The sequence below is a fragment of the Arvicanthis niloticus genome, chromosome 28 (assembly GCF_011762505.2).
Source record: "Arvicanthis niloticus isolate mArvNil1 chromosome 28, mArvNil1.pat.X, whole genome shotgun sequence".
Lineage (NCBI taxonomy): Eukaryota > Metazoa > Chordata > Mammalia > Rodentia > Muridae > Arvicanthis > Arvicanthis niloticus.
Window position 1 is genome coordinate 19,491,785 of NC_133436.1, and position 25,134 is coordinate 19,516,918.

Genomic DNA, 25,134 nt, shown 5'->3' on the forward strand with positions numbered 1-25,134 from the left:
GTGTAGGCAAGCCCGTAGTGCATTTTCTTAATTAGTGAATGATGTGGGAAGAGGGCCCATTCCATTGTGGGTGGGACCATCCCTGGGTTCAACCTAAAAAAAGTAAGTTGAGCAAGCCAGAGGGAGCAAGCCAATAAGTAGCACCCCTCCATAGCTTCTGTATCAGCTCCTATCTCCAGTCTCCACCTCTGTTATGAATTCTTGCTCTGATTTTCTTCAATGATAAACTGTGATGTGCAAGAGTAAGTCAAATAAACCCTTTCCTTCCCACTTCACTTTAGATTTTGGAGAATCAACTCTGATTAACAAAAGACCAGAAGCACTCAAGTAAAACCTTTGCTTTGCTGGGACAATGAATGGTCATGTGTAGTCTTCCAAGTGATACTGGTTTTGAGCCGGGCAGTGGTGGTGCATGCCTTTAATCCCAGCACTTGGGAGGCAGAGGCAGGTGGATTTCTGAGTTCGAGGCCAGCCTGGTCTACAGAGTGAGTCCAGGACAGCCAGGACTATACAGAAAAACCTTGTCTCGAAAAAACCGAAAAAAAAAATAATAATAAAAATAAAAAATAAAAGATACTGGTTTTGAAGGCAGGAAGGGGTCATGGACAGCAGCTGAGGCTTGGCACATGAAAGGCCAGAAGAGGTCATTGTTGAAGGTGTAGCCTCAGTGGCAGGTGAAAGTCCAGGACTGAAGGGGTCATGCAGAGAAGATGAACTTGGCACTAGGAAGAGAGGCTAAATGAAGCTACTGGTGGAAGTGCAGCCCAGCTCTGGCAGAGCTGTAGTTCTGCTACAGAAGTGGAGCCCAGCATTTAGAAGATGCGAACATTGAGAGCACAATAGCATTGGAGCGGAGCCTCCCTGCACTTAGAAGACAGGCTGTGTGTGCTGCAGAAGATGAAGCCAGGGAAAGTGGCCAAGCCCTTTGGAAGAGCCCAGACATTGGCCATTGAGTTATTCACAGCTTAAGTCTGGGTTTGTTTAGATTTGATTGTGACTGTGCCTTGGTTCTTGGAGACCACAGATGAGAGATAGTGGATTCTAAAAGACTTTAAATTTTCAAAGAGATAGGTATTTCAAAGAGACTGAAATTGTATGTGTTTGCATTTTTAAAGATTGTGGGACTTTTAAAATTCTCTACTTTCTTACTTTACTCAAGTTATTTCTATACTAACCAATATTAATTATCACTAAAAAGATTGTTTAATGTAGTGGCTCTCAACCTGTGGGTAGTGACCCCTTTTAGGGGTAGAATAATCCTTTCACGGGCTCAACCATACCTGATATCTTGAATGTCAGATATTTATATTATTATTCATAGCAGTAGCAAATTTCAGTTAGGACATTGCAACAAAAATAATTTTATGGTTTGGGATCACCATAGCATAAAGAGCTACTATATGAAAGGGCCATAGCATTAGAAAGATTGAGAACGACTGGTTTAGTATGTCTTCATATTTGAAAAGGAAAGTTCTCTTTGCTGTTCCATTTCAACAATGAGTTATTCAGATTACAATTCACCCTTATAAATTTTAGAGTAATTTCAGATAAATTCTTTGAATGGTGAGGGTTTTTTTATCTGGATTATGATTGCACTGAATTTCAAGGTTCACTGCAGGCTACTTGACAGATGAAAGAGAAGTATTGTGGCACATGAAAGAGAAGTGTTGTGTTCTGTTGTTATGTATTGTAATGCTAAGTACAAATCCCCAAGACTTAGTCGTCCCAGAGATATGAGAGTCCAAACTTAGACCCAAGTGACTATATCACCTTGCCCCCAAGTTATTTTTGATTAGTAACTAAAGATGCTGGCATCTAATAGCTGGGCAGAAGAGACATAGGAGGAGTGCAGGGTTTCTGGCTTGGGATCAGAGGAGAACCAGGATAGGAGAAGGTGGAGAAAGGAGGAAGCCACCATGGGTTAGGTGAGTCATAAAATAATGACCATGTGGGTTGGCTAATTGGAGTTAAGAGCAGCCCAGACAAACATGGCAATTATAGAACAAAATGATTGGCTGCGAAATAGAAATAATAACATAGAGGATAGATATCTGCCCAGCTCCTTTGCTGATTAAAGCAATGTTGTTAAAAAAAACTCAAGAAATTAATTTAAAAATTAATTTCAGATTCCCAAATAAAAACCACAAGCTGTTACTGTAAAATTGGTTTCTTAGTAAAGTCAGTTTTTCACTAAACCTGGTGGGTTTTCCCCAAACCATGCAGGAGTCCAAAGACTAAAATACATGCTAATTTGGCACCCATAATTCTGGTGTTTATAGCTTAAGCTAAGACATAGCTGTGCTCCCCCCAAACTGAAAAGAAACAACACACCAAGTGGCAGGCTCCAACTTCAGACTGGGGTCTTCCCAAATGAAGCTCTATGCTGCCTTGGAGATGCAGCTTTGTGGTGCAGATGCTAAACACCCCTGCTGTGCAATGCAGCCAAGTCCTGCTGCTCAGAGAGCAAAGAGCAAGGCTGCATGCCTCCGGCAATCAAAAAAGTTATAAAAAGTTAAATAAATTAAGATGTCAACGCTACCTTAAGCACCTGGTTTCCTTCAAAGTGGGCTCCACGGGAAAACTGGGACTGCTTGGCCTAGCACATGACACATAATTGATGGCTTGAGAATAGGGTTATACAGTAAATAAAATGAAATTTAAATAAAGTTAAATATTAAAAGGATATTAATTTAATTTATATAAAGGGAAAGGGGATATAAGTATATTTATCCACAGAAATATGAATCTCCAAGAAGGGAGAAATAAATGAAAATCGATATAAATGTTTTTAAGGAGACATGGATAAATGAATAAATCCAGGGCGTTCATCTCAATGTTTAGGACACAAAAGCAGGGACAGGTAGGTTTCTTGTGAGTCTGAGGCCTGCCTAATGTAAAGAACAAATCCAGGTCAGCTTAGACTACACAGAGAAACCCTATCTCAATAAATAATAATGTGTTTTAATTATCAATCTAAAGATGGGTATCACTTCAGTGGTTATAATGAAATTACAAATACTCTATGAGTGAGGACAAAATAGAGCAAACCTAAATTAAAAGGAGGCTCTAACTCAAATCAATCTATACTTTTAATGACTTTGGGTTGCTGGACCCAGGAAATGCTATTTTAGGAGAGAGGCTCTGTATTTGTGTTAACAGGAAATTTAAAATGGCTTTGTACTCCTTTCAGAGTAATGAGGATCAAATTTGATAGAGAAAAGCCCCCTAAAGATCTTGGCTGCAGCAGAAAAAGAAATCAAAAAGACCAAACAAGTCGGGTAACATGATTTGCTGATCCCTCTACATAGGAATAGCCCTGAAACTAGCTGGGCCATAAAAATGTCTCTAGCCTGAACTTCAACTATACATAGCCAATGGATCTTGTTGGCTACAGAGTCCTCAAAAATCATTATGGCATCCTTTCATACAGCATGAATACAGATGTACATTGCAGCTTTAGTACATGATCACACTAACTCATAAAGAAAGACAGTTGTAGTTTACCAGCTCAAACAAGAAACACAAATTCATCCTTAACTGATATGTTCATTGCACGTTCCATACAAATATCTTTATAGAACTAAATATTGGTTTTAAGGTTTATATCTTACAGAATGAAACACCAAGAGGGCAGCCCTGACAAAATCCACCCTTTGGAGTTGCTGAAATGACCTACCATTCCAGCTCCCTGCCTGATTCTGTCTCAACCGATGCTGTATTTAGAGACTTGTTTCAAGAACAACCCAGAAAGGGCTGCCCTGATGACCTGGGTTCATCCAGCTTTTCAGATTGTTCCAGTCAGGACTTCAGTTAAGCCCTGATCTTTCTCAACACATAAAGACTGGACAACAAATAATGCCAGCTAGCTTTATTTTGACTTAACTATTTTTTTCAATTTTCTTTTGGGCTCCAAACAGAAATTCTTTACCCCAATTCAGCAGAAAGCAATTATTAAAAATACAAACAAAGAAACAAGCAAAAAAATTATCTCAATTACTTAAATTGGAATGTATAATTTTAAATATTTTATAAATTTTAGATATGTTATCATTTTAAGGTATAATTTATAAATAATTATGGTCTTGGACAGAAAAAAAACAAAATAGGAAGCTTAGAGTCAGGAATTTCTAGTTTTTCTTTCCTCTCTTCTAGCCTTTCTTAGGCAAAGAAAAGGGGGATAAAAAGAAAAAATGGGAAGATATAGTAATATTATAAGAAATTAGACAAACCCAGGGATGGGTTATTAAATCTACTCTTAAACAAAAGCATTTTATAATCTTACACTGATAGAGATCTTTATATTTTGATACAGAATTGAGGTTACATTTTGTTACACTGATACAGAATTGTATATATTGATACAGGGGTTTTCATTGATATAAATCTTTGTATATTGATAAAATTTTAAGGTTAATTTTGTTACTCTTAAATAGGTATTGTTGCTATGCAACACATTTAACAATACAAAGTTTAATCCCAGTTCTTTCAACAAACTGTTTAGGATAACTAAGTAATGCCAGTTAATAGTCAGATAGTCAAACTCATGGTCATATTAGGTACTAATCTAGTAAATTGCAATAAAATATTTTCAAAGTTATTCAAATAGTAAATAGCTAAAACTAAGCAGTGTTTAACAATTCAGATATGCTATGTATAGATAGATGGTCTTCAGAATCATCAGAGATCCACAGGATATGGCATTTAAAAGCATTTCATTATCGAAGGATTGTTTGACTATTAGACAGATTTCCTTCTGGAAACACCCCCAGTCCACTTTAAAGAAAGAAATGAGCATCAGTAACCTCCAGATGGAGTTGCTATAATTGCAGAAAGCTAGCCACTGGGCAAGACATGCCCTAACTTTATCTGCAGACAGAATGCTGTCCATAAAGAACAAATAGTCAAAAAATAGTTGATTGCTAAGCTCTGATAAGACTGGATAAGTTAGTCCTTCATAATTCCTGCTTCACTTAAGGTCTGTCAGATGTTCTGGGCCAGAAGGCTAAAGAAAGATTCTCCAACATTATAAGCAATATTGGGGACTGTCCAGGTAATAGTCTATCTCTGTTACTTCTATAATTTTTTGAAGCTGAGTCCCTATACTCCCTGATACTCAAATAATATTTATTTCTTCTCAAATCTCTGATGAGGTTGAAGACGAGTTAATTATAGTCGCACAATTTAACTTAAGTTGTTTAGATTTTAAGAAGGTGTTCTAGGTCTAAAAAGATGTTTTTAGAATGGTAAAACATGTTAAGAACATAAATAATTTATATACAAAATTCTAACTCACCAAAATAGGATTGATGATAAAATACTTTATCTAAATTGCCAAATATAATGGATTGGACATTATAAATGTATACCTTATACTTTTCATAACTGCTATAATTGTATTCAGTTTCTATCTGAGAGAAAAGGAGGATTTTCTTGGACTAAAAAGGAGAACTGTTGAGGTGTGTTTTTTTGTTATATGTTGTAACGCTGAGAGCAGGTCTGAAGATCTAGTTGCCCCAGAGGCAGAGAGTTCAGAGTTTGCACCCAAGTGATGTTATATGACCTTGCCCCCAACTTATTTCTAATTAGTAAATAAAGATGCTGGCAGCCAATAGCTGGGCAGAGGAGACATAGAGGGGATTTATGGTTCCCAGATTGTGATCAGAGGAAAATCACCAGGGAGAGAAGAAGGTGGAAAGAGGAGACAGCCACTTGTTATGTGAGTCATGAAATAATGACCATATGTGTTGTCTAATTGGAGTTAAGAGCAGCCCAGACAAAATATGACAAATTATATAACGGAATTATTGGCTGTGAGATAGAAATAATAACATAGAGGGTAGATATCTGCCCAGCTGTTGTGCTGATTAAGGCTTATTGTACATATAAAGGTTGTGTGTGCCTTTTCTCTAGAAAGTAGGTCGTTAAAGATGGGGTAAAAGTCCCAAAGGGAGATTAAAAACAATTCTACAACAGAGAGGCTTGTATATAATACCCCCTCAACTTTAAGCCTGATTTTAAAAGATTAACTAATGTGTTTCTAATGTTGTGTCACTTGACTGAAAAGCAGGGACTACTTCTCTTAAGTAGGAAGGTCATTTACAGTGTTTTGGATGGCTTACTGACTTTCACTGTCCTGCATTAAAATGTAAATGCTTAGTGTGTAGACAACTTCCTTGTGTGCTTGCTGAGGTCAACTGTCAGTTATTCTACAGTTACATTGCTGTTAAGAAAGACAACCCATTGTGCTGTCTCATGTTCCAATGCTCATACAGAGCGAAGCTGATGACTGATGTGACTCTAGGAGAAGCAGAGTTGGTAGTTAAGGGCACAGTGTCACACAAGATAGAGCAGTGTCCATTAAAGTCCTGCTTTCACATATGTCAGCAGGTTACTACTAAGCAGGCTACTGTGGCTCTCTGTGCAGAGGTCTCTTCATATTATATGTGAATAACAAGGGTACAGGTTTAAGGGTGAACTGGAACACTGAGGGTCTGTGTCGTACCGAGGGTTGAGTAAATGCAGAAGCAGTGTACCTGGCAAGCTTCAAAAATCTCATTAGCTCCAAGGTTTGTGTATTGCGTTGAAATCTTTTAGGCATGTATAGATAAGTAATCTTATCTACAAATAACTCAGTAGTTCTCTTACTTTGCCACTAACCAGTTTGATCCTCTATTGCCGTAATGTCGCAATGTTATTAAATATTATCAATAATACTGAGGATTCTTTTCTTAGGCCATTTTAAGGAAAATATGACAAGTTCAAATATTAATATAATATTGTGTACAAATTTCTCGATGAAGGCTCCTGGTAGGATTTGCATTATTTCTGCATTAAGCATCTGTAAGCATCTGGAGCTAAGCATGGTAAGCTGTCCAAGGGCCACACAACTATTCTCCTGTAGTCTGTTTTTGTGGATTTACATTACTAGATTTTTCTAATGAATTCCTAGAGAGATGCTCTCTGCCCACTCTTACCACTGCTGGAACTGGTTAACTGGTATGCCATTAATAATTTCTCATCATTTGATTAGCTAAATTCATTCATTTCTTTCATGTTCTCCTTATCTGGCTATTGAGCTCAAGATTGTGTGGATATCTGTAAAACTATTATAAGAATCTAGGTGCAGGGCCTCATGACTCTAATTCTAGCACATGGGAGGCTGAGGTTTGTGGGTAACCACAAGTAAGGCCAGCTTGGGATACATACCAAGTTCCAGGCCAGTCACAGACTGTAGTGTGAAACCCTGTCTCAAATTTACTATTCAAATAAGACAAGATTGTTCTTGTTTTCTAGAAAATACTATTCCTTGATCCATTCCATAAGCCAGCTGGTGATGTATTTAGTAAAGGAAAATGTTGAAGGTGTTATAATTGCAATTTTTTTAATCACATCGCTCATTTTGTTACTTCCTTATTAATAGGTGTTGCCAAACTCCTTTCTCACCCACCACTAGATTCACCTGCCCTAGTGTTTAACTCTGCAAGCATAGACTAGCCTGTGCTACTCAATGGCCTTTGAGTTCTGTGCCATTTTCCTGTGTTCGGTAAATTTATGCCTTCTGTTTTCTCCCAGGTCTTATGAGTAGCACATAGGCTTTAGAACCATTAAAAGCAAAAACTACAGATAATTCATTTTGAGGCATTTTGTTTGTTTCATCGGCTTAATTTCACACCACTCTCAGAACCTTGTCGTTTTTCAATGGGTTACTATGGAGCTCATTTCTAACTCTGGTTGTCTAAGCTTAGCTCACATACTTGTAAACATCCATGGCTCACTGATTAATTGTAAAGTCGGTATTTCACTAAACACACATTATGGTTGCTGACAAAATACCATCTTAGAGTTGTTATTAAAACTTCATTATCGAGTTCTATGTTTCATAAATACTCAGTTGATCTTTTTAACTTAAAGATAATTTAACATTCTTTATCATGTTTTTACACTTGTGGGCTTTTAAACTATTAATTATTATCAATGTATTTGCAACTGCATTATGCTAATACTGCCCATATATAGGTACTTTGGTTTTTATTGAGGGGCCTATTAATTTTTCATCGCAAACCGTTTATCTTTTTTAAAATAAGTACTTTCCTTTTGCATGTGCATGCATATGAATGCAAGGGCCCTGAGGAGTCAGAGAATATTCAGTCTCTGAAGCTGGAGTTGTAGAAGGTTGTGAGTCACCTTGTTTGGGTGTTGAGAATCAAACTTGTGTCCTTTACAAGAGCAACAAACATTCTTAACCCTTAAGCTATCTCTCCAGCCCCCAAATCTATCTTTTAAAATATTCTGAATGAACTAGGGAATGCCTGAAAGAATGTAGTACTTCTCCTGAAAGTGTGAGGACCTGTATTCAAATTTCAACAACCCTTTTAAAGGTAGGTGCAGTAACTGTATTTGTAATCCAGTGCTCCTGTGTCAAGATACTGGCTGGAAGTGGGAGCATCCCTTTAAGTTTTGGGTCAGCTAACCCGAGTATGTGCTGTAGCAAACAGCAAAGAGACCCTGTTACAAATGAGATAGAAGGCAAGGACCTTCACCAGAGGCTGTCTTCTGGCTTTTTGTAGTGGGTCTTGACACATGTGTCCCCATACTCACACACAGGAGTGCTCACAGGCACACAGATAGGAAGTAATCTAATGTCCAGCATATGCCAAGACAAAGGCACTATAATTAGAAATTGTAAATCCTCAAAATGGTTCTTACTTTGCTGTCAGCTTCATCAGGAAGCATATATTGAAGATTTCAATTGGATTACTAACGTATCTTTTTTTTTCTACACCATTCCAATAGTTGTTTGGTTTCTATTGAGTTGGGTAGTTGGGTATCTTCACATTAATTAAGACTGCTGCTTCTTGATTCATTCTTCCTACTTTTACATCTGTCTCTAATGATTTCTAAGTTGTATGATCTTGATCATCATCACATTTATTGTCCAGTCCCTGTTTACATTCTGTGCCATAAATTCTTCCCTCTCTTTACACTTACGTGCTCATTCTGTGTGCCTGTGCTCATGTGAATACGGGGTACCAGTTGGTGAACATGTATATGGAGGCCAGAGTCAGCTTGAGTTTCTTTCTCAGTCTTTACCTTATTTTTGAGACGGACTCTCCCACTAGATCCAGAACTTTCTATCTTTTCCCAGGCTAACTGGCAAGTGACATCTGTTTGTCTAGGACTCCCAGGCTGGAGTTACACACATTTTACCCACTGAGCCAGCTTCCTACCACCAAATAATTAATTGTAGTTTTCAGTTAATGTACCTGTTGTGGCATGCTAGAATTTTCTTCGATAGTGGGTATGTTCATAACTTCTTCTTCAAGCAGGGGCATTCCTGTGTCTGTTAGTCCACCTCCAGGTCTTCCTTTGAAGGATTTCTGACCTGTTTGGCCAGATTTTTTCTTGGTTAGCACTTCTGGTTCTTTCTTGGGTGAGATGTGAGATAAGAGAATTTGCTTGCTAGCTACAAAGGAGAAATGTCATGTTAGAATATTTGATATTATTGAATAATAAATAGGTTACATATACACATATAGAATATACTATACTTAAAAGGACATGATTATTTTAAGAAGATAAAATAAAAATACAACATTAGGTTATTCAAATTTTTCTGGTTTTAGAGAAATTTATTATGAGGCTGGAGAGCTAGCTTAAGGGCAGATGCTACTCTGCCACTGTCACTTAAGATCAGATGCTACTCTGGACGAGGATCCTAGTTCAGTTCCCAGCATCCACATGGTGCCTTAAAACCACCAGTGGCCCCAGTACCATAAGATCCAACTCCTCCTCCTGTCCTCTGTGGGACCCAGCATTCACATGGTGCCCATTCAGACATGTAGGCAAGCACTCATATACATACACATAAATAGGTCTTAAAAAAAAATAAAAGCAGGCTTATGTATAAAAAATAATTTTTCTCAAAGAGCAGTTTTTAAAGGAGAGTCTTAACCAATCTATTGTTTTTTGGAGCCTACTTAGATATAGAATTACAATGGCATCATTGGAGTTGGCCCCAGTGTTTGCCAAGTGACGAGTTTTATTTTTATTTTAAACAGTTTAAATGTCACAGCAACACAAGCATCTGTTTCTGAATGGAGACTAAACTCCAGACAGGTACTCACACTGGGAGCTCAATGCTTTTTCGTTTCCAAGGAAGTAGAAGGCCGGGATGATGGCTTGCCCTTTGCCCATGGTACTCACGATGACCTCCTCACTTTCCAGCACCTGCAGCTTGATGAAGGCGTCGGGTTTGGATGTGCGGACCTGTATTGTAATAGCCTGTGCCACTGTCACTTTAATGGAATACCTGTTGTGAGAAAGGGTCATCTTTATGAGCAAATACACTGGTCTGTCCCTTAAGTCAGCAAAGGAAATGCTGTGATTGTTCTCATTCGATTGTCTGAAAGTAATATCGCTTTGTAAGGCACAGGGACATGCTAAAACCCTAGAGCCCCTGCAGACCTTGACAAAGGAGCCCAATACCACACAGCTGAGAAAAACAGTAGCATATGTTTCTGTCATCAGAAAATCTCAAGAAGGAAATGCATCTTTTTGTTAAGATGAGAAGCCATTTATGAAGCAGTATAGATCTAAAAGCTACCGTCCTTGATAGTCATGTGACTACCACTAATTAAAAATTTTATTTCAATGTGTGTGTGTGTTTGTGTGTGTGTGTGTGTGTGTGTGAGAGAGAGAGAGAGAGAGAGAGAGAGAGAGAGAGAGAACATGGAACGTGCAAGTATACATGTACAGGCGAGTGGGTTCTCTTTCCACCTTTCCATGAATTCTTGAGATGGAACTGGCATGCTTGGGAATCTCATGGCAAGCACTTTATCCTCCAAGCCATCTTTCTAGTTCCTGTTTGTTTGTTTTTTCCTGTTGTTGTTTTTTCTCTCTAGCAATTCTTCACAAATGCCCGGGACCTATTACAGACTTTCAATTTCTCTAAGTGAATGAAAGTAAAACAAAAGGCAAACCATGCAAAGTCCATCACTTTGAACTCCAGAGTGACCTGCCTTCCCTACCACAAGCCCCTCCCTGTATAATATTAAAATATTATAGGAAAAAATCAGGCAAAGCACAGTATTTGTCAAGTTTTGCCTTTAAAATCTATCATCTTTTGAATCTAATAAAACCTCAGAAATCATTTTTTCTAGGCATCAATGACCATTCCTGTCATGGCTTTAACAATAAGGAGCCATGTCAATGGTCAGCGATTGCATATTCAGATCTATCAAATATAGACAGTCATAAAACAGCTAAAACACCTTGATGTTATTAATAAATGACTGTTACATGATGCTATATGGAATGTCAGAACCACAAAGCTCCCATTATTAGGATTTTAAAAGTGGTAAACTATGACTAGAAAGAAATGACATAAGAGACAATTACAAATCTAAAAACTAAGGCTATTAGTTGGTTTTCTGATTATGAATGACATTTATATATCTAATGTGTTTTCTAAATTTGGGTGAAAGAACATTTTCTATTAAAAAGAGAAGATACTTAATGCAGGCCAATTATGCATTGGACACATTGCTAGTTTCTATGTTGAAAAAAAAACACATGCCTTCAATTCACATTAATTTTCATAAAGGCTGATGCACAGATAATCAACTAAAATGTATACATCACATAAAATGTGTACCATAGAAATGGCACCAGGATCATCTACTTATATTTGGAGATTTCAATGCAAAGGGTTTGCAATTTGAAAATAATCAGTATTTATTTTTGAAGTGGCAAAATGAGGATAGAATATCACAAACTAATATGCAAGGAAAATAAAACTGTATAACTGACATCTCTGCGGGGAGGGGAACTTTTCTTCTATTAAGAGACAGGCCTGGCTGTTACCTGGAAGCTGAGTAAGGACATTAGACCCTGTAGCTTAAGTTTTTACCCTACAGTCAATGGAACGTTTACAAACATTTTATAGCACATGTGTAAATATGTATATTAGAAAGACAACTACCTTGATAATAAAGGATAGACATAACAATTAAGAAGGCAGGGTGGCAGTGCAATTGCTTTAAAGTAATGTAATGGACTCCCAGATTCCAACACCAACACTTTCATTTAACAAATATCATGAAGACCCTAAAGTAATGTGAGAGCATTGGGAAGAGACAGGGAGAACACACAAAGGGTGGTATATCAGAATCACAGTTCACAGAAGCAACTAATGAAACAAAGTAGACTCATTACTGGTAATTCAAGGGTGGCGAATAGGGGAACACGGACAGAAGGCTGGGATGACAAACAAGGACTGTCCCACCAGAGAAGAGCCATAGATAAGGCAAAGCAAGGAGAACATCAAGTAGCTTGTAGAGAATCTGGAAGAAATTCAGTGAAAGTCATATAAGAGGAAGCCATGTTATTGCTAATTAGTTATTTCTATAAAATAACAAAACTTAAAACAACGAATTCAGAATTATAAATTCATTTCAATAGAAATATTACTATTTTTAAAGAGCACCTTTATCCATCTATCATATACTTGTACCTGAACAGGATTTTCTTGTCGTTAGGAATGTAGTAGTCTCTGATTTCCTTTATGGAGAAGGTGTTGCATGGAGAGTCACGGGAGAGAAACGGGAGTGGGTTGTAAGAGCCGATGAGCCGTAGTTTCCACCGTGCACCTGATACGAATGTCTCACCAGTATACGCTTCAGCCACAAATGTGTATCCCTTCTAAAAGAAAGGGCGGCCACACACATAGGATTCATATTGCCACTAGTCTCTCATATATATGGTCCACACATTGAAATAACTATTACTATATTGATATATCCACACAGAGCCCAGAATCTCTTAAGAATTATCAAGCCATTAACATTCTATTTAAGATTCTTCAGAAAAATAATCATTTTAGGGCTGAGGGTATATCCAAGTGACAGGATGCTTGCCTAGCTTGTGTGAATTCCTAGTTTAGATCCCTAGTGCTCTAAACAAATGAAAAAAACTGAGAAATCTAATAGGTCAGTGTTCTAAATTATACTGTTTGGTCTTGAGGAGTTTTGACAGGAGTAGAGGAAACAGCAGTTTGTTTGAATTGAAGAAGGATAACATTTGCAAACCTAGGTGGTCTAATGAGGGTTCTGATCAAGCTTCAAAGCATGCCTTGTGAAAATCCAAAGGAACAAAACAGACTCCTGACAAGCCCGTCTGAGTTTATAAGGAAGAGAAACTTCATTAGACCATAGAGCTAGGGCACAGGTAAATAATGACAAAGCCGTTCAAGCCCACCTGGTGCTGGTAACTCTGGATGAGGTCTCATCAAGACCAGCAGGTATTCAAGTTGGGTAGCACCCAGGGATACATTTTATGTATCTTTGCATTAGTTTTAGACATCCTCTATGTGGATGAAGATGTACACTTCTCTCTGGAGAACATCCCTGGGATGTTACATCAAGATGGTTCACCAGTGCCAGAGCAAATTATTTAATGGTTAAGAGATTGACAGATAGAAATGCCATGCAGGAAAATGACAAGGCCTTCAATTTGCAGTAGCGTAGTCCAAGATGTGTTTTGTGAAATATCGTCCCAATATATACTGTGAAAATGGATTTTTATAATTTAGTACTTTTGGGAATAGTTACATCCCTCCCCAACCCCTGGAGATATTCAGTATATATTAGCTTATGAAAAATCCCGAGAAATCTTGAAAAAACTAATTTATCCTGTATTTTTTCTTAACTTCATAAAACTATATTTTTAATAGAAAAAACATACCTAAAACCCACAATCTTTATGTAATACATTGGAAACTGATGACTTTCAATAAGCTACATACACATCATCATGCTACATACATGTCATCATGCTGTTCAGGTACCAGAGTGTGAAGGCAGACACGGACTACAGAACAAAGACTGAAGAAATCATTTTCTTTTTGTCAGCTCTGTTCTGGAGTAACATTCAATTTTGAGTGCATAAATTTTACCTGGGTCACAAGTAATTCTCAAGCATATTTAAAGACTGAGAATCCCGAAGAGATGAAAAAACCATGCCACAAAAAGCACAGAGGGAAGCTGGTTCTCTAATCACTCATCTCTACCTTCTCTTCCTCAGTCTTCTCATTTCTTTCCCTAAACTCAGACAGACACAGAGGGTAGAGACCTGAGAGAGGAAGGGGCTTATTTGGTGCCATCTGAATTTGCAACACAAATTCAAAATTAGCAAAATAAGAGCTGAATGGAGATGAAATGTGCCTTTGCATTTTGAGTCAACTTGCATCCTTGAAAGAAATTTATATGATTTAACCTTAGTTTAAAGAGCTAACTAGTGAGGGACTGGAGAGGTAGCCTGAGTTCAATTCCCAGCAACTACATGGTGGCTCACAAACATCTGTAATGTGATCCGATGCCCTCTTCTGGTATTTCTGAAGAGAGTGACAGTTTACTCACATACATTAAGTAAATAAACAAAACAAAACAAAACAAAGAGCTAACTATTGAAAACAACAACAACAACAACAACAACAACAACAACAACAACAACAAAACTCAACCCCCCCACACACACAGACACACAAATGCAGGCATGAATGAACACCCAAACCTGTAGATAAAAAGTTATTTTCTTGTTTTGTTCAGTTAAATATTTTTAAATGTCCTTACCCAAATCAAGAGCCAATGACTAATATTAGCATAATAATGTATTTTATGAAGGGACAATTATTTCCAGATTTTGATGGCGTGTATGACTTTTCTAGACTTGTCCTTTACACCAATGGTTCTCAACCCGTGGGCCTCTATCCCTTTGGGAGCCCAATGACCCTTTCACACAGGTCACCTAAGGCCATGGAAAACGCAGTTATTTACATTACCATTCATAACAGTTGCAAAATTATAGTTATGAAGTAGCAACCGAAACAATTTTATGGTACAGAACTTAATAAAAGCATTACGGGGCATAGCATTAGGGAGGTTGAGAACCTCTGCTTTAGCGAAAACTATCTCCTTGTTTTGAGCTTTCTTATATTTTAATATTTGTGATCTCTAAACTTGTTTTCTTTTTCAGCAGAAGTCAAACCTGATAAATGACAAAAATTAACTATGTATAAAAACAAGTTTGCTATGGAAAGGCCTGCAACTCTTTTCTAAAGTTGGATTTAAATACAGCATGATGCTGTAGAAGGTGACATCCATAGGTAAGGGAATTATCATAGTCCTGGCAATTTTGATGAAATGTCCTTTATTAGAACATGAAAGTGGATATCGAGCAGGAGAACATTCTGTGGGTTCAATAGGGGTTCTAAGAGCATGGTTGATGTGTATAAAATGGTAAATGGTACCAAGATAAAGAAACTATGAATACTATTCAAAAAGTAGTTACATATAATGATTATAAATTAAAGTGGGATGGTTAAGTATAGATAAGATAACTGGTTCATTGATTTTAAAAAAAATGAAGAGTTTGGATCGACAACTCTCTTGAAAGCACATCCAACAGCTGTAAATTGTACCCATACACTGTATTCTACTTCCTGTACCACAACTCTGCCTGCCTTCCTGGACACCTGATGGCACCAGGGACAATAACTAAGACCCTGACACAAGCCTTGCCAGCCAGCTCCCCTGAAAACACACCTGAAAAGAATTATACCCCATATCTTATACTCCATTTTCTGTTCCACAACTGGGCCTGTATCCTGAAGGACACTCAGGCACTAGGGGTTCTAGGCCTTGCTGATAATAGAGAAGCCACAGGCAACTTTAGCAGACACAACTTCAGAGTACACAGGCCACAAAAACCCCAGTGGAGATACCCTACTGGACTGAAGGTTTGCTGTTCACCAGACTCCCTGAACTCTCAGGTTAGAATACCAAGAGGAAACACAAACAAATGGAAAAACACCATCCAACAAAGAAAACTCACAAGTAAGCATGCGAATTTATAATAACCACAAACCCAGACAGACAGAAACTAGAGCCAGAAAACAGTAACAGCCAGAGTAATGTGGCATCACCAGAGCCTAGCCACCCTACTTGAGCAAGCTCTGGATATTCTGACACAGCTAAATCAAATGAAAATGAGCTTAAATATAATCTTATGAAGATGGTAGAGGCCTTTAAAGAGGAAAGAACTCAGTTCCTAAAAGAAATACAGGAAAATAGGACCAAACAGGTAAAGAAGATGAATAAAATTGTATAAGACCTGAAAGTGAAGTAGAAGCAATGAAGAAAAGACAAACTGAGGGAATCCTGGAGATGAAAAACCTAGATAAGAAAACAGGAACGACAGAGGCAAGCATCACCAACAGATTAGATGTAGGAGAGAATCTCAGGTACAATAGATATGATAAAAGCAATCAATACATTGATCAAAGAAAATGTTAACTCTAAGAAGTTCTTAATGCAAAACATCCAGGAAATCTGGAACACTATGGAAAAACCAAGCCTAAAAGTAATAGGAATAGAAGACGAAGAAGATTCCCAACTCAAAGGCCCAGAAAATGTTTTCAAAAACAACGGAAAATAAATTACCCCAGCCTAAAGAAAGACATGCCTATAAATATATAAGCAGCTTACAAAACATCAAATAGATTGGACCAGAAAAAAAAATCATCCTTTCACATAATAATCAAAACACTATAGGTACAGAACAAGAAAGGAATATTAAAAGCTGCAAGGGTTAACAGCCAAATAACATAAAGGCAGATCAATCAGAATTACACCCAAGCTCTTGAGGTTCTCAAACTCAGAAGGGTGTGGGCAGATGTCTTGCAGTCCACAGATGTCAGCCCTAACTACTATAATCATCAAAACTTTCAATCACCATAGAGGGAGAAAGCAATATATTCCATGACAAAATTAAATTTAAATATTATCTATCCACAAATCCATTCCCACAAAAGATGCTAGAAGGAAAGGGAAACACCAACCCAAGGTTAACTACACCAAAGAAAACACAGCAAATAATTCCAAAATCAAAAGAAGGAAACCTCTCCCCCCCCCCGCCCCCAACACACACACACACCTACCACCAACATCAAAATAACAGAAATTAACAATCATTGGTCTTGGCTATCTTTCAACATCAACTGATTCAATTCCCCAATAAAAGGACACAGGCTAACAGAATGGATACGAAAACAAGATTCATGATTCTAGTACATACAAGAAACACACCTCAGCATTAGAGATAGAAATTACCTCCACGTAATGGTCTGGAAAAAGATTTTTGAAGCAAATATACTCAAGAGGCAACCTGGAATTGCCATTTTAATATCTAATAAAATAGACTTTCAACCAAAATTTATCAAAAGAGATGTGGAAGGACACTTCATATTCATTAAAGGAAAAATCCACCAAGATGATGTGTCAATACTATGTATTTATGGCCCAAATGGAAGGGCACCCACATTATTTCAAGAAACATTACTAAAGCATAAATCACACATCAAACCCCATGCATTAGTAAAGTGAGACTTCAACACCCAAATCTCATCAATGGACAGGTTATCCAGACAAAAACTAAAGAAAGAAAGAATAAAACTAACAGATGCTATCAATCAAATATAACTAACAGATATCTACAGAATGTTTCTTCCAACCACAAAAAAATATACTTCATTCTCAGCATGTCATGGAACCTTCTCTAAAACTGACCATATACACTGTCACAAAACAAGTGCCAACAGATACAATTATACTGAAATAATCCCTTGCATCTTATCAGACCACCATGGATTAAAGCTGGACTTTAACAACAACAGAAACAACAGGAAGTCTACAAACTCATAGAAACTGAACAACTCTCTACTCAATTAACACTGAGTCAAAGAAGAAATAAAGAAAAAAATAAATACTTTCTACAATTTAATGAAAATAAAGGCATAATATACCCAAACTTATGGTACACAATGTGCTAAGAGAAAAATTCATAGCATTAAATACCTTCATAAAGAAATTATTGACATCTCATACTAGTGATTAACAGCACACCTGAAAGCTCTAGAAAAAAATGAAGCAAACAGATAGCCAAGAGTAGTAGATGGCAGAAAACACTCAAACTCAGGGCTGAAATCAAATATTAGAAACAAAGAAAACAACACAAGGAATTTATGAAAACAAGAACTGTATTTTTTTTTTTTTGAGAAAATCAAGAAGAGAGACAAACCCTTAAGCAAGGTAAGTAAAAGACAGAAGGAGAATACCCAAATTAACAAAATCAGAAATAAAAAGGGCGACTAAGGCAGACATTGAGGAAATTCAAAGAATCATTAACTTTTACTTCAAAAAACCTGTATTTCTGAAATTGGAAAATCTAAAAAACAAAAGGGGGGATGATTTTCTTGATAGATACCACTTACCAAAGTTAAAAATAGATCAGGTAAATAATTTAGATAGAATAAACCTAAGGAATAAAAGCAGTCATTAAAAGTCTCCAAACAAAAAAAGATTCCAGGATCAGGCAGTTTTAGCAGAGAACTCTACCAAACTTTCAAAGAAGAGCTAATAATAATACTTCTTGAACTATTCCACAAAATAGAAACAGAAGGGACACTGCCAAACTAATTCAATGAGATCACAGCTACCTTGACACCTAAACCACACAAAGACTTGACAAAAAGAATTTCAGGCCAATCTCCCTTATGAACATCAATGAAAAAATCCTCAATAAAATGTTCGCAAACCAAATCAAAAAAGACATCAAAGATATCATCCATTAAGATCAAGTAGGTTTCAATCCAAGGATGCAGGGAGGAGTCAAAACCCCAAAATTCATTGACATAATCCACCACATAAAAAAACTGAAAGAAAGAAACTACATGACCATCTCATTAGATGCTGAAAAAGCCTTTGATAAAAATCCAACACCCCTTCATGCTAAAAGTCTTGGAGAGATCAGGGATACAAGGCCCATACCTAAACACAATAAAGGCAATATAAAGTAAGCCAATAGCCAACTTCAAATTAAATGGAGATAAAGTTAAAGAAATTCTACTAAAATCAGGGAGAAGATGAGGCTGCCCACTCTCTTCATGCCTACTTAATATAGCACTAAAAGTTTTAGCTAGAGAAGTAAGATAACTAAAGGTGATCAAGGGTATACAGAATGGAAAGAAAGAAGTAAAAAAATATTGCTATTCTAAGATGATATGATAGTATACATAAGTGACCCCAAAAATTCTACCAGAGAACTCCTACTATTGATAAACACCTTCAACAAAGTAGCTTGATACAAAATTAATTGGAAAAAATCGGTAGCCTTCTATTATAGAAACAATAAACAAGGTGAAAATGAAATTAGAAAAACAATACCCTTCACAATAGCCATAAATAATATAAAATATTTTAGTGTAACTATAAGCAAGCAAATGAAAGACCTGAGTGACAAAAACTCAAGTCTTTGAAGAAAGAAATCAAGGAAGGTTTCCGATGATGGAAAGATCCGCCATGCTCATGGGTCAGTAGAAGTAACATAGTAAAAGTAGCCATTTACTGAAAGCAAACTACAAATTCAATGCAATTCCCATCAAAATCCCAACACAATTCTTACAGTCCTTGAAAGAACAACACTCAACTTCATATGGAGAAACAAAAAACCCAGGATAGCTAAAACAACCTGTACAATATAAAAACTTCTGGAAGCATCACCATCCCTGTTTTCAAGCTGAACTACAGAGCAATAGTAGTAGTAATAATAATAATAATAATAATAATAATAATAATAATAATAACAACAACACATGGTATTGGCATTAAAAAGTCAGAATAGTTAATGGAATCAAACTGAAGACCCAGAAGCAATCCACACACTTATAGACACTTAAGTTTTGACAAATGAATCAAAGCATGTTGAACATTTTTTAAGTGCTTCTCAGTCATTAGAGATTCCTATGTAGAGAATTCGATTTAGATCTGTATGCCATTTTTAATTGGGTAATTTGATTTGTTGATGTTTAGCTCCTTGAGTTCTTTCTATATTCTGGATATGAGCCCTCTGTCAGATATAGAATTGATGAAGATCTTTTACCATTCTCTAGGCTGCTGCTTTGTCTTTTTGACCGTGTCCTTTGCCTTATGGAGGCTTTTCTGTTTCAGGAAGTCCCATTTTATTGTTAATCTTAGTACCTGACCTGTTGATTTTCTTCCATTCAGGAAGTTAAGACTAGTTAAGACTCCTAGCAACGAGGGATATGGAACCTAAAACAGCCATTTCCTGTAACCAGCCAAAGCTTCCAATAGAGGAATGGGGACACAAATCCAGGCAAAACCCCTTCAATCCACAATTTATCCTGCCCACAAAATGTGTAGGGTAAAGATGGGGCAGACACTGAGGGAATGTCCAGCTAATGACTGGCTCAACTTGAGACCTATGTGGAGAGAGAGGAACCCACGCTAACAGTATTAATGATATTCTGCTATACTTGGAAACTGGAGCCTAGCATGACTGTCATCTGAGAAGCTTCACCCAGCATCTGATGGCAAATGATGCAGAGACCCACAGTCAAACCTTAAGTGGAGCTTGGGGAATCCTGTGGAGCAGGATGGATTTGAAGGCGGCTGAGAGATCAAAAACACCACGAGAAAACCCACAGAATCAATTAACCTGGGCGAAACTGAACTAACATCCAAAGAGCACACGTGGGCTAGACCTAGGCCCTCCGCACATATGTAACAGTTGGTGCAGCTGGGTCTTCATGTGGGACTCCTAATAGTAGGAACTATTCCTACTATTATCAATGGAATGATTCCATTGCCTTCTTTTGGATCCCTTTCCTCTAACTGGGCAGCTTTATCTCTCCTCAATAAGAGATGTATCTAGTCCTGCTGCAATTTCACATGCCAAGGTGAGTTGTTATCCATGGGAGGCCTTCCTTTTTCTGAAGAGCAGGGGGGTGGTGGAGGAAGGGAAGAGAAGATAAGAGAGAGGGACTCAAAAGGGAGGAGAAAGGGGATGCTGCAATTGGGATGTAAAGTAAATAAATAATGAAAAAATGAAAAATTTTAAATTATGCTGCAGAATATAGTATCAAATACAGATGACTTCCATAATAGAACTGGGTTTACTAAAATATAAGTTCTTAAAATTATAGTGAGTACTAAGAAATTTAAGTAAAAACAATTTTTAGAATTTCACTATCAATACGTACACACACGTATAAGTAATCAGTTGGATTATGTTGTTTTACCAAGAATTTTAGCTGGCTATGTTATCATATGTCTTTAATATTAGCACTTAAGAGGCCAAGGCAGGTATATCTCTGTGAACTTGATACCAGCCTGATCTACATGGTGAATCCCAGGACAACCTAACAGCCTACATGCTACATAAAGTTAAAAAACAAAAAAACAAACAAGTAAATAAAAAATGTTATTTTTTTATTCAAAAAATGTTTCCTCAAATCTCTAAAATGGTTCAAAGGAGATGTTCAGTTTCTTATTGAATTACTGCATTTTATATCTAGTCTTTATCCTTATGAAGCCAGGATTCATTAGCCAGTCATTAGAAAGGTATGCCTAATTTACATACAATAATGCATGAGATGAGAGCCTGAAATGAACCTCAAAACAAACAACAAGCAAACAAAAAAAATCATCATCCAGAGCAAAAAGGAACTATTTCAAAACAATAGAGTTACAGAATGGAAACTAGGAGCAAAAACATTTCTGTCTGCTTCCAGCTTATACCCATTAAGTTTGTCATGGTTCCCTAATGTGGAACATGTTTGAAAACATGAAGGCAGCATCTGATGGAAGGCCAGGGTGCTCACCCATTCAATGCTGCTTGGCCTGAGGAAGTCATGCTACCTTTGAAGACTATAGGTGGGGGTTGTTTGTGCATGCTATAGGTCCCCTGAAATTCTTAAGAGGAGAACAATGCTCCCTGTGAGATAGAGGCGCCCCTTTGACCTGTTTCAGTACAGGACCAAAAGAACTCCTGGGATCCATTTCTGTGTTCTGGGTTAATGTGGTTTTGGTTTCAATCCTGGGCACGTGTAATGTATTTTTTTCTGAAATGTAAAGTTGCTTTCTCCTGTTGTACAGGGATGGAGCAGGGCACCCTTCCTCCTAGCAGAGCTGCCAAGCTTGCTGTTGGATGCTATTTTATCACCTGGGGCTACATTTTGCACCTACCTTGTTCTTGGTGTAATGGTAAGGCACCACTTTCTGAAACACCTTCGGCACCTGCTCCAACGTGTCATTGTTAATGACATGCAGCATACAGATCGGGAGGGAAGTATATACTTTGGGGAGTAAGATCATATCTTGAGGAACCAAAAATGTTTCTCTGTAATTAAAAAAGCACGAGCCTTACTTAATGGCGATTCTCAAAGTGTGAAATAAAATTTAATCCCAAAGAATTTTTGCAAAAACTTCAAGTTGCAAGTAACTAGAAACCTTACACATCTTTTCCATTGCACGTTACTATTTCTGTGTCATTTTCTTGTAAAAATGCAAATTCCCTTAAAAAATTCCCATTTTATGTTGCTTGTGACTTGCACTTAATACCCTTTTAGTTGGATCAATATTATCTATCTGAACTGAAAACAGACTGGCTTACTATGTTAACATATTCACTGAAAATATACAAATTGTTTACACATTTCATGCTTTGAAGTAAGGAATATTGACAAAAATTCTCTGACATCATATAAATAAAAACTTTTATGTATCATGTATGGGAAAGTCTTGAGAGAGTCTAGAGCCTGTTACTTTTACTGTCAACCATACTTTTACTCCTGAAACTGCAGATCTGAACACCCTCTTCTGTCTGGAGACGGTGTCATGCACCACTTGCCTGAATACAATAAACCAAGAATTAGGTGGCTGGTCTGTGTAGTTCACGGTGTGGTCAGCAAAGGCCAGCTTGGTCTCTTCATCTTGATAGCATGGGTAGGATTCCATAGACTTACACTTGCTTTTAAACATTAGTCTAGAAATGTAAAAATAACTCTAGTGTCAATGACAAAGCACTTTTAAAATAAACTCCATTTACAGACGATACCTAGCCCCTGAAACAGCCCGCCAAAGTTTCCCAGGCTAAGAAAAAAATAAAACCAAAGAGGCACAGTGTGATTCGTAGCATCTGGTGTCAGGGAGGAAGAAATACACTGCAGCTCGAGTGTGAATGGCATCTTCCAAAGACTCGTAACTGAGGGAGAATATATTCCTAAGCAAAAGAGTAAATAATGCTCATAGAGGGAAATGAGGCTTTGATGGTTAAGCATAAAGCAGGGCAAAGCGGTTGTAACACTGGTTCAGGACCATTGAAGGATCCAGATAGAAAGAAGAGAGTGGAATGGAGCTTGTGACGCGAATGTGAGCAATGGGTTTGGAAACCCATTGGACACAAATCCCAAGGACACAAACAAGAGTATAACATTAGAATTTTTTGTCCTTTGTGATTTCTGTTTCATGCTGTTGATGAAACAAATCATGAGACCTGCCTGGCTCCCTGCAAGGAACCTGGTGATTTCTGTGCTATCTGTATTCCACAACAGGGAGGATTCTTCCCTTCCTGACTGAATCTAGATCTAGCCTCAAAAGCACCAGTAGTTCTGGGTCTTTTTCAGACTACCTCAGGAGCTATCTGGGATAGAGGCCATTATAGCCATGCAGGACCATTCATTCCTGGAGATCTAGAAGTATTTGTTAGCCACAAGAGGTCTAGCAGTATTCTTTACCTTAAGAGAGATGATGCATATTGCTCCAAATTCATCTCTAATACTGCCCAAATTTTATGAAGTGTATCTGCAACACTGGTATTTTCCTTTGTTTCTAAACAAAAACAAGAGTAAAAATAATGGTAATGATAATAATAACAGTAATAGTAATAACAACATTAAATCCGTAAGATAGCTGAACAATGATCTTGTGCAATTGTTATTTTGCAAGTAAAGAATTTGAAATCTACTATAGGAGGCATGTAGATCCTTATGCTCATAGGTAAGTGCTAGGAAAACCAGGAATGTTAAACACACAAGGTTCTCCCATGAAAGAAAAAGATGTGTAATCTACTTTCCAGCCAGGAAGTTGTGAATGGATATAGTTAATAGTCTAGTGACTTCTGTGCTATCTGAATGGTCAGACTACATCAGATCCTTTAGATCCAATCATGAGCTTGGTTATCTTAAGTCTGCATTTTCAATTAATCTATTAGAACATATCTTAATGGAAAATATCACTTTACTTTGCAAGAAGTTTTGATGTAGTCGTGTCTTAAGTTTTGCTGAGCAGCCAGGATTGAGTTAATTATCACCAATAAATTGCGCTTTGCTTAAACATGCTTAAAATAAACTTGGTATGGTCAGACTCCTGAACTTTGAGCCAACACAGCCTATGGAGTTGTATTAAACAGGGCTTCTTGCCTCCCACAGATTGACACTCTGCTAGCTGTGGTGTTTGCAAAGAGCCCCACAATCCCCAAGTAAGATGGCTGTAGGCTCCAAATTGTAAGAGCAGTAAAAGCGTGTTTAAAGCATGGAGCTGTCAATGTCTAGATGAGAGCACTGCTCAATGTCTTCTACTATTTTCTCTTATCTTCAGCCTAAAAATATAAGGATTCTTTGTTGTTGTTTAAGTGATTCCCGAACAGTTTGTATAAAAAGATCTTCTGGCATAGCAACAATTCCCATGGAAAACCTTTGCTCAGTAAAAGCAACCACCTAATCATTCTAAAGAATATTCCTGGATGGATGGCATGAACTTCCAGCTACTGCACTGCCTGCAAATGGCTTTCCAGTAGATGGACGAATGAACTGGCAGGGGAAATGTCCTGAGTAAGCATCTCAAAGTCAACATGACAGAAAAAGGCACTCTCTTTTTCTCAAGCCCTGCCTGAGTTTTCTCATTGTTTGATCAGGATCTCAAATGGGAACCTTTGGCATTTGCTTATCTTCTGTGTGCCTGATGCTATGGAGCGGTTTTGCCCGCTTGGCCAGCTTCTCTGATTGAATCCATCATGGGTAAGTCATCCCTGAGGGTCATTCAATATATACAAGTTGAGTGAAAGAGCTACATTATGAAATTGCTTGCACTTTTTCAGTTTCCAGTATTGGGGGAGGGGAGAAAAAAGGTTATCACAGGAATATAATAGTTACTACTTATAGAGAGAACCAAAAATATGTTACCATACGTTTGATAAATGCATTTGCTTTCTAATGCAGAAAAA

General features: G+C 37.4%; 1 protein-coding gene across 5 annotated transcripts in view; it reads right to left on the reverse strand.

The window, feature by feature from the left end:
- The window catches only part of Adgb (androglobin), a 125,731-nt gene that overhangs the window by 22,064 nt on the left and 78,533 nt on the right, over positions 1-25,134 (reverse strand). For 3 of the 5 annotated variants that reach the window (XM_076926844.1, XM_076926841.1, XM_076926843.1), the window contains 7 exons: positions 23,648-23,741; positions 22,762-22,896; positions 22,098-22,251; positions 12,512-12,699; positions 10,125-10,309; positions 9,264-9,463; positions 2,540-2,596 (listed from right to left, as the gene is read on the reverse strand). In XM_076926844.1, the coding sequence (XP_076782959.1) occupies positions 2,540-2,596; positions 9,264-9,463; positions 10,125-10,309; positions 12,512-12,699; positions 22,098-22,251; positions 22,762-22,896; positions 23,648-23,741 (1,013 nt within the window). The remainder of the gene's footprint in view (positions 1-2,539; positions 2,597-9,263; positions 9,464-10,124; positions 10,310-12,511; positions 12,700-22,097; positions 22,252-22,761; positions 22,897-23,647; positions 23,742-25,134) is intronic. The other 2 variants (XM_076926842.1, XM_076926845.1) reach the window with 1 other exon arrangement.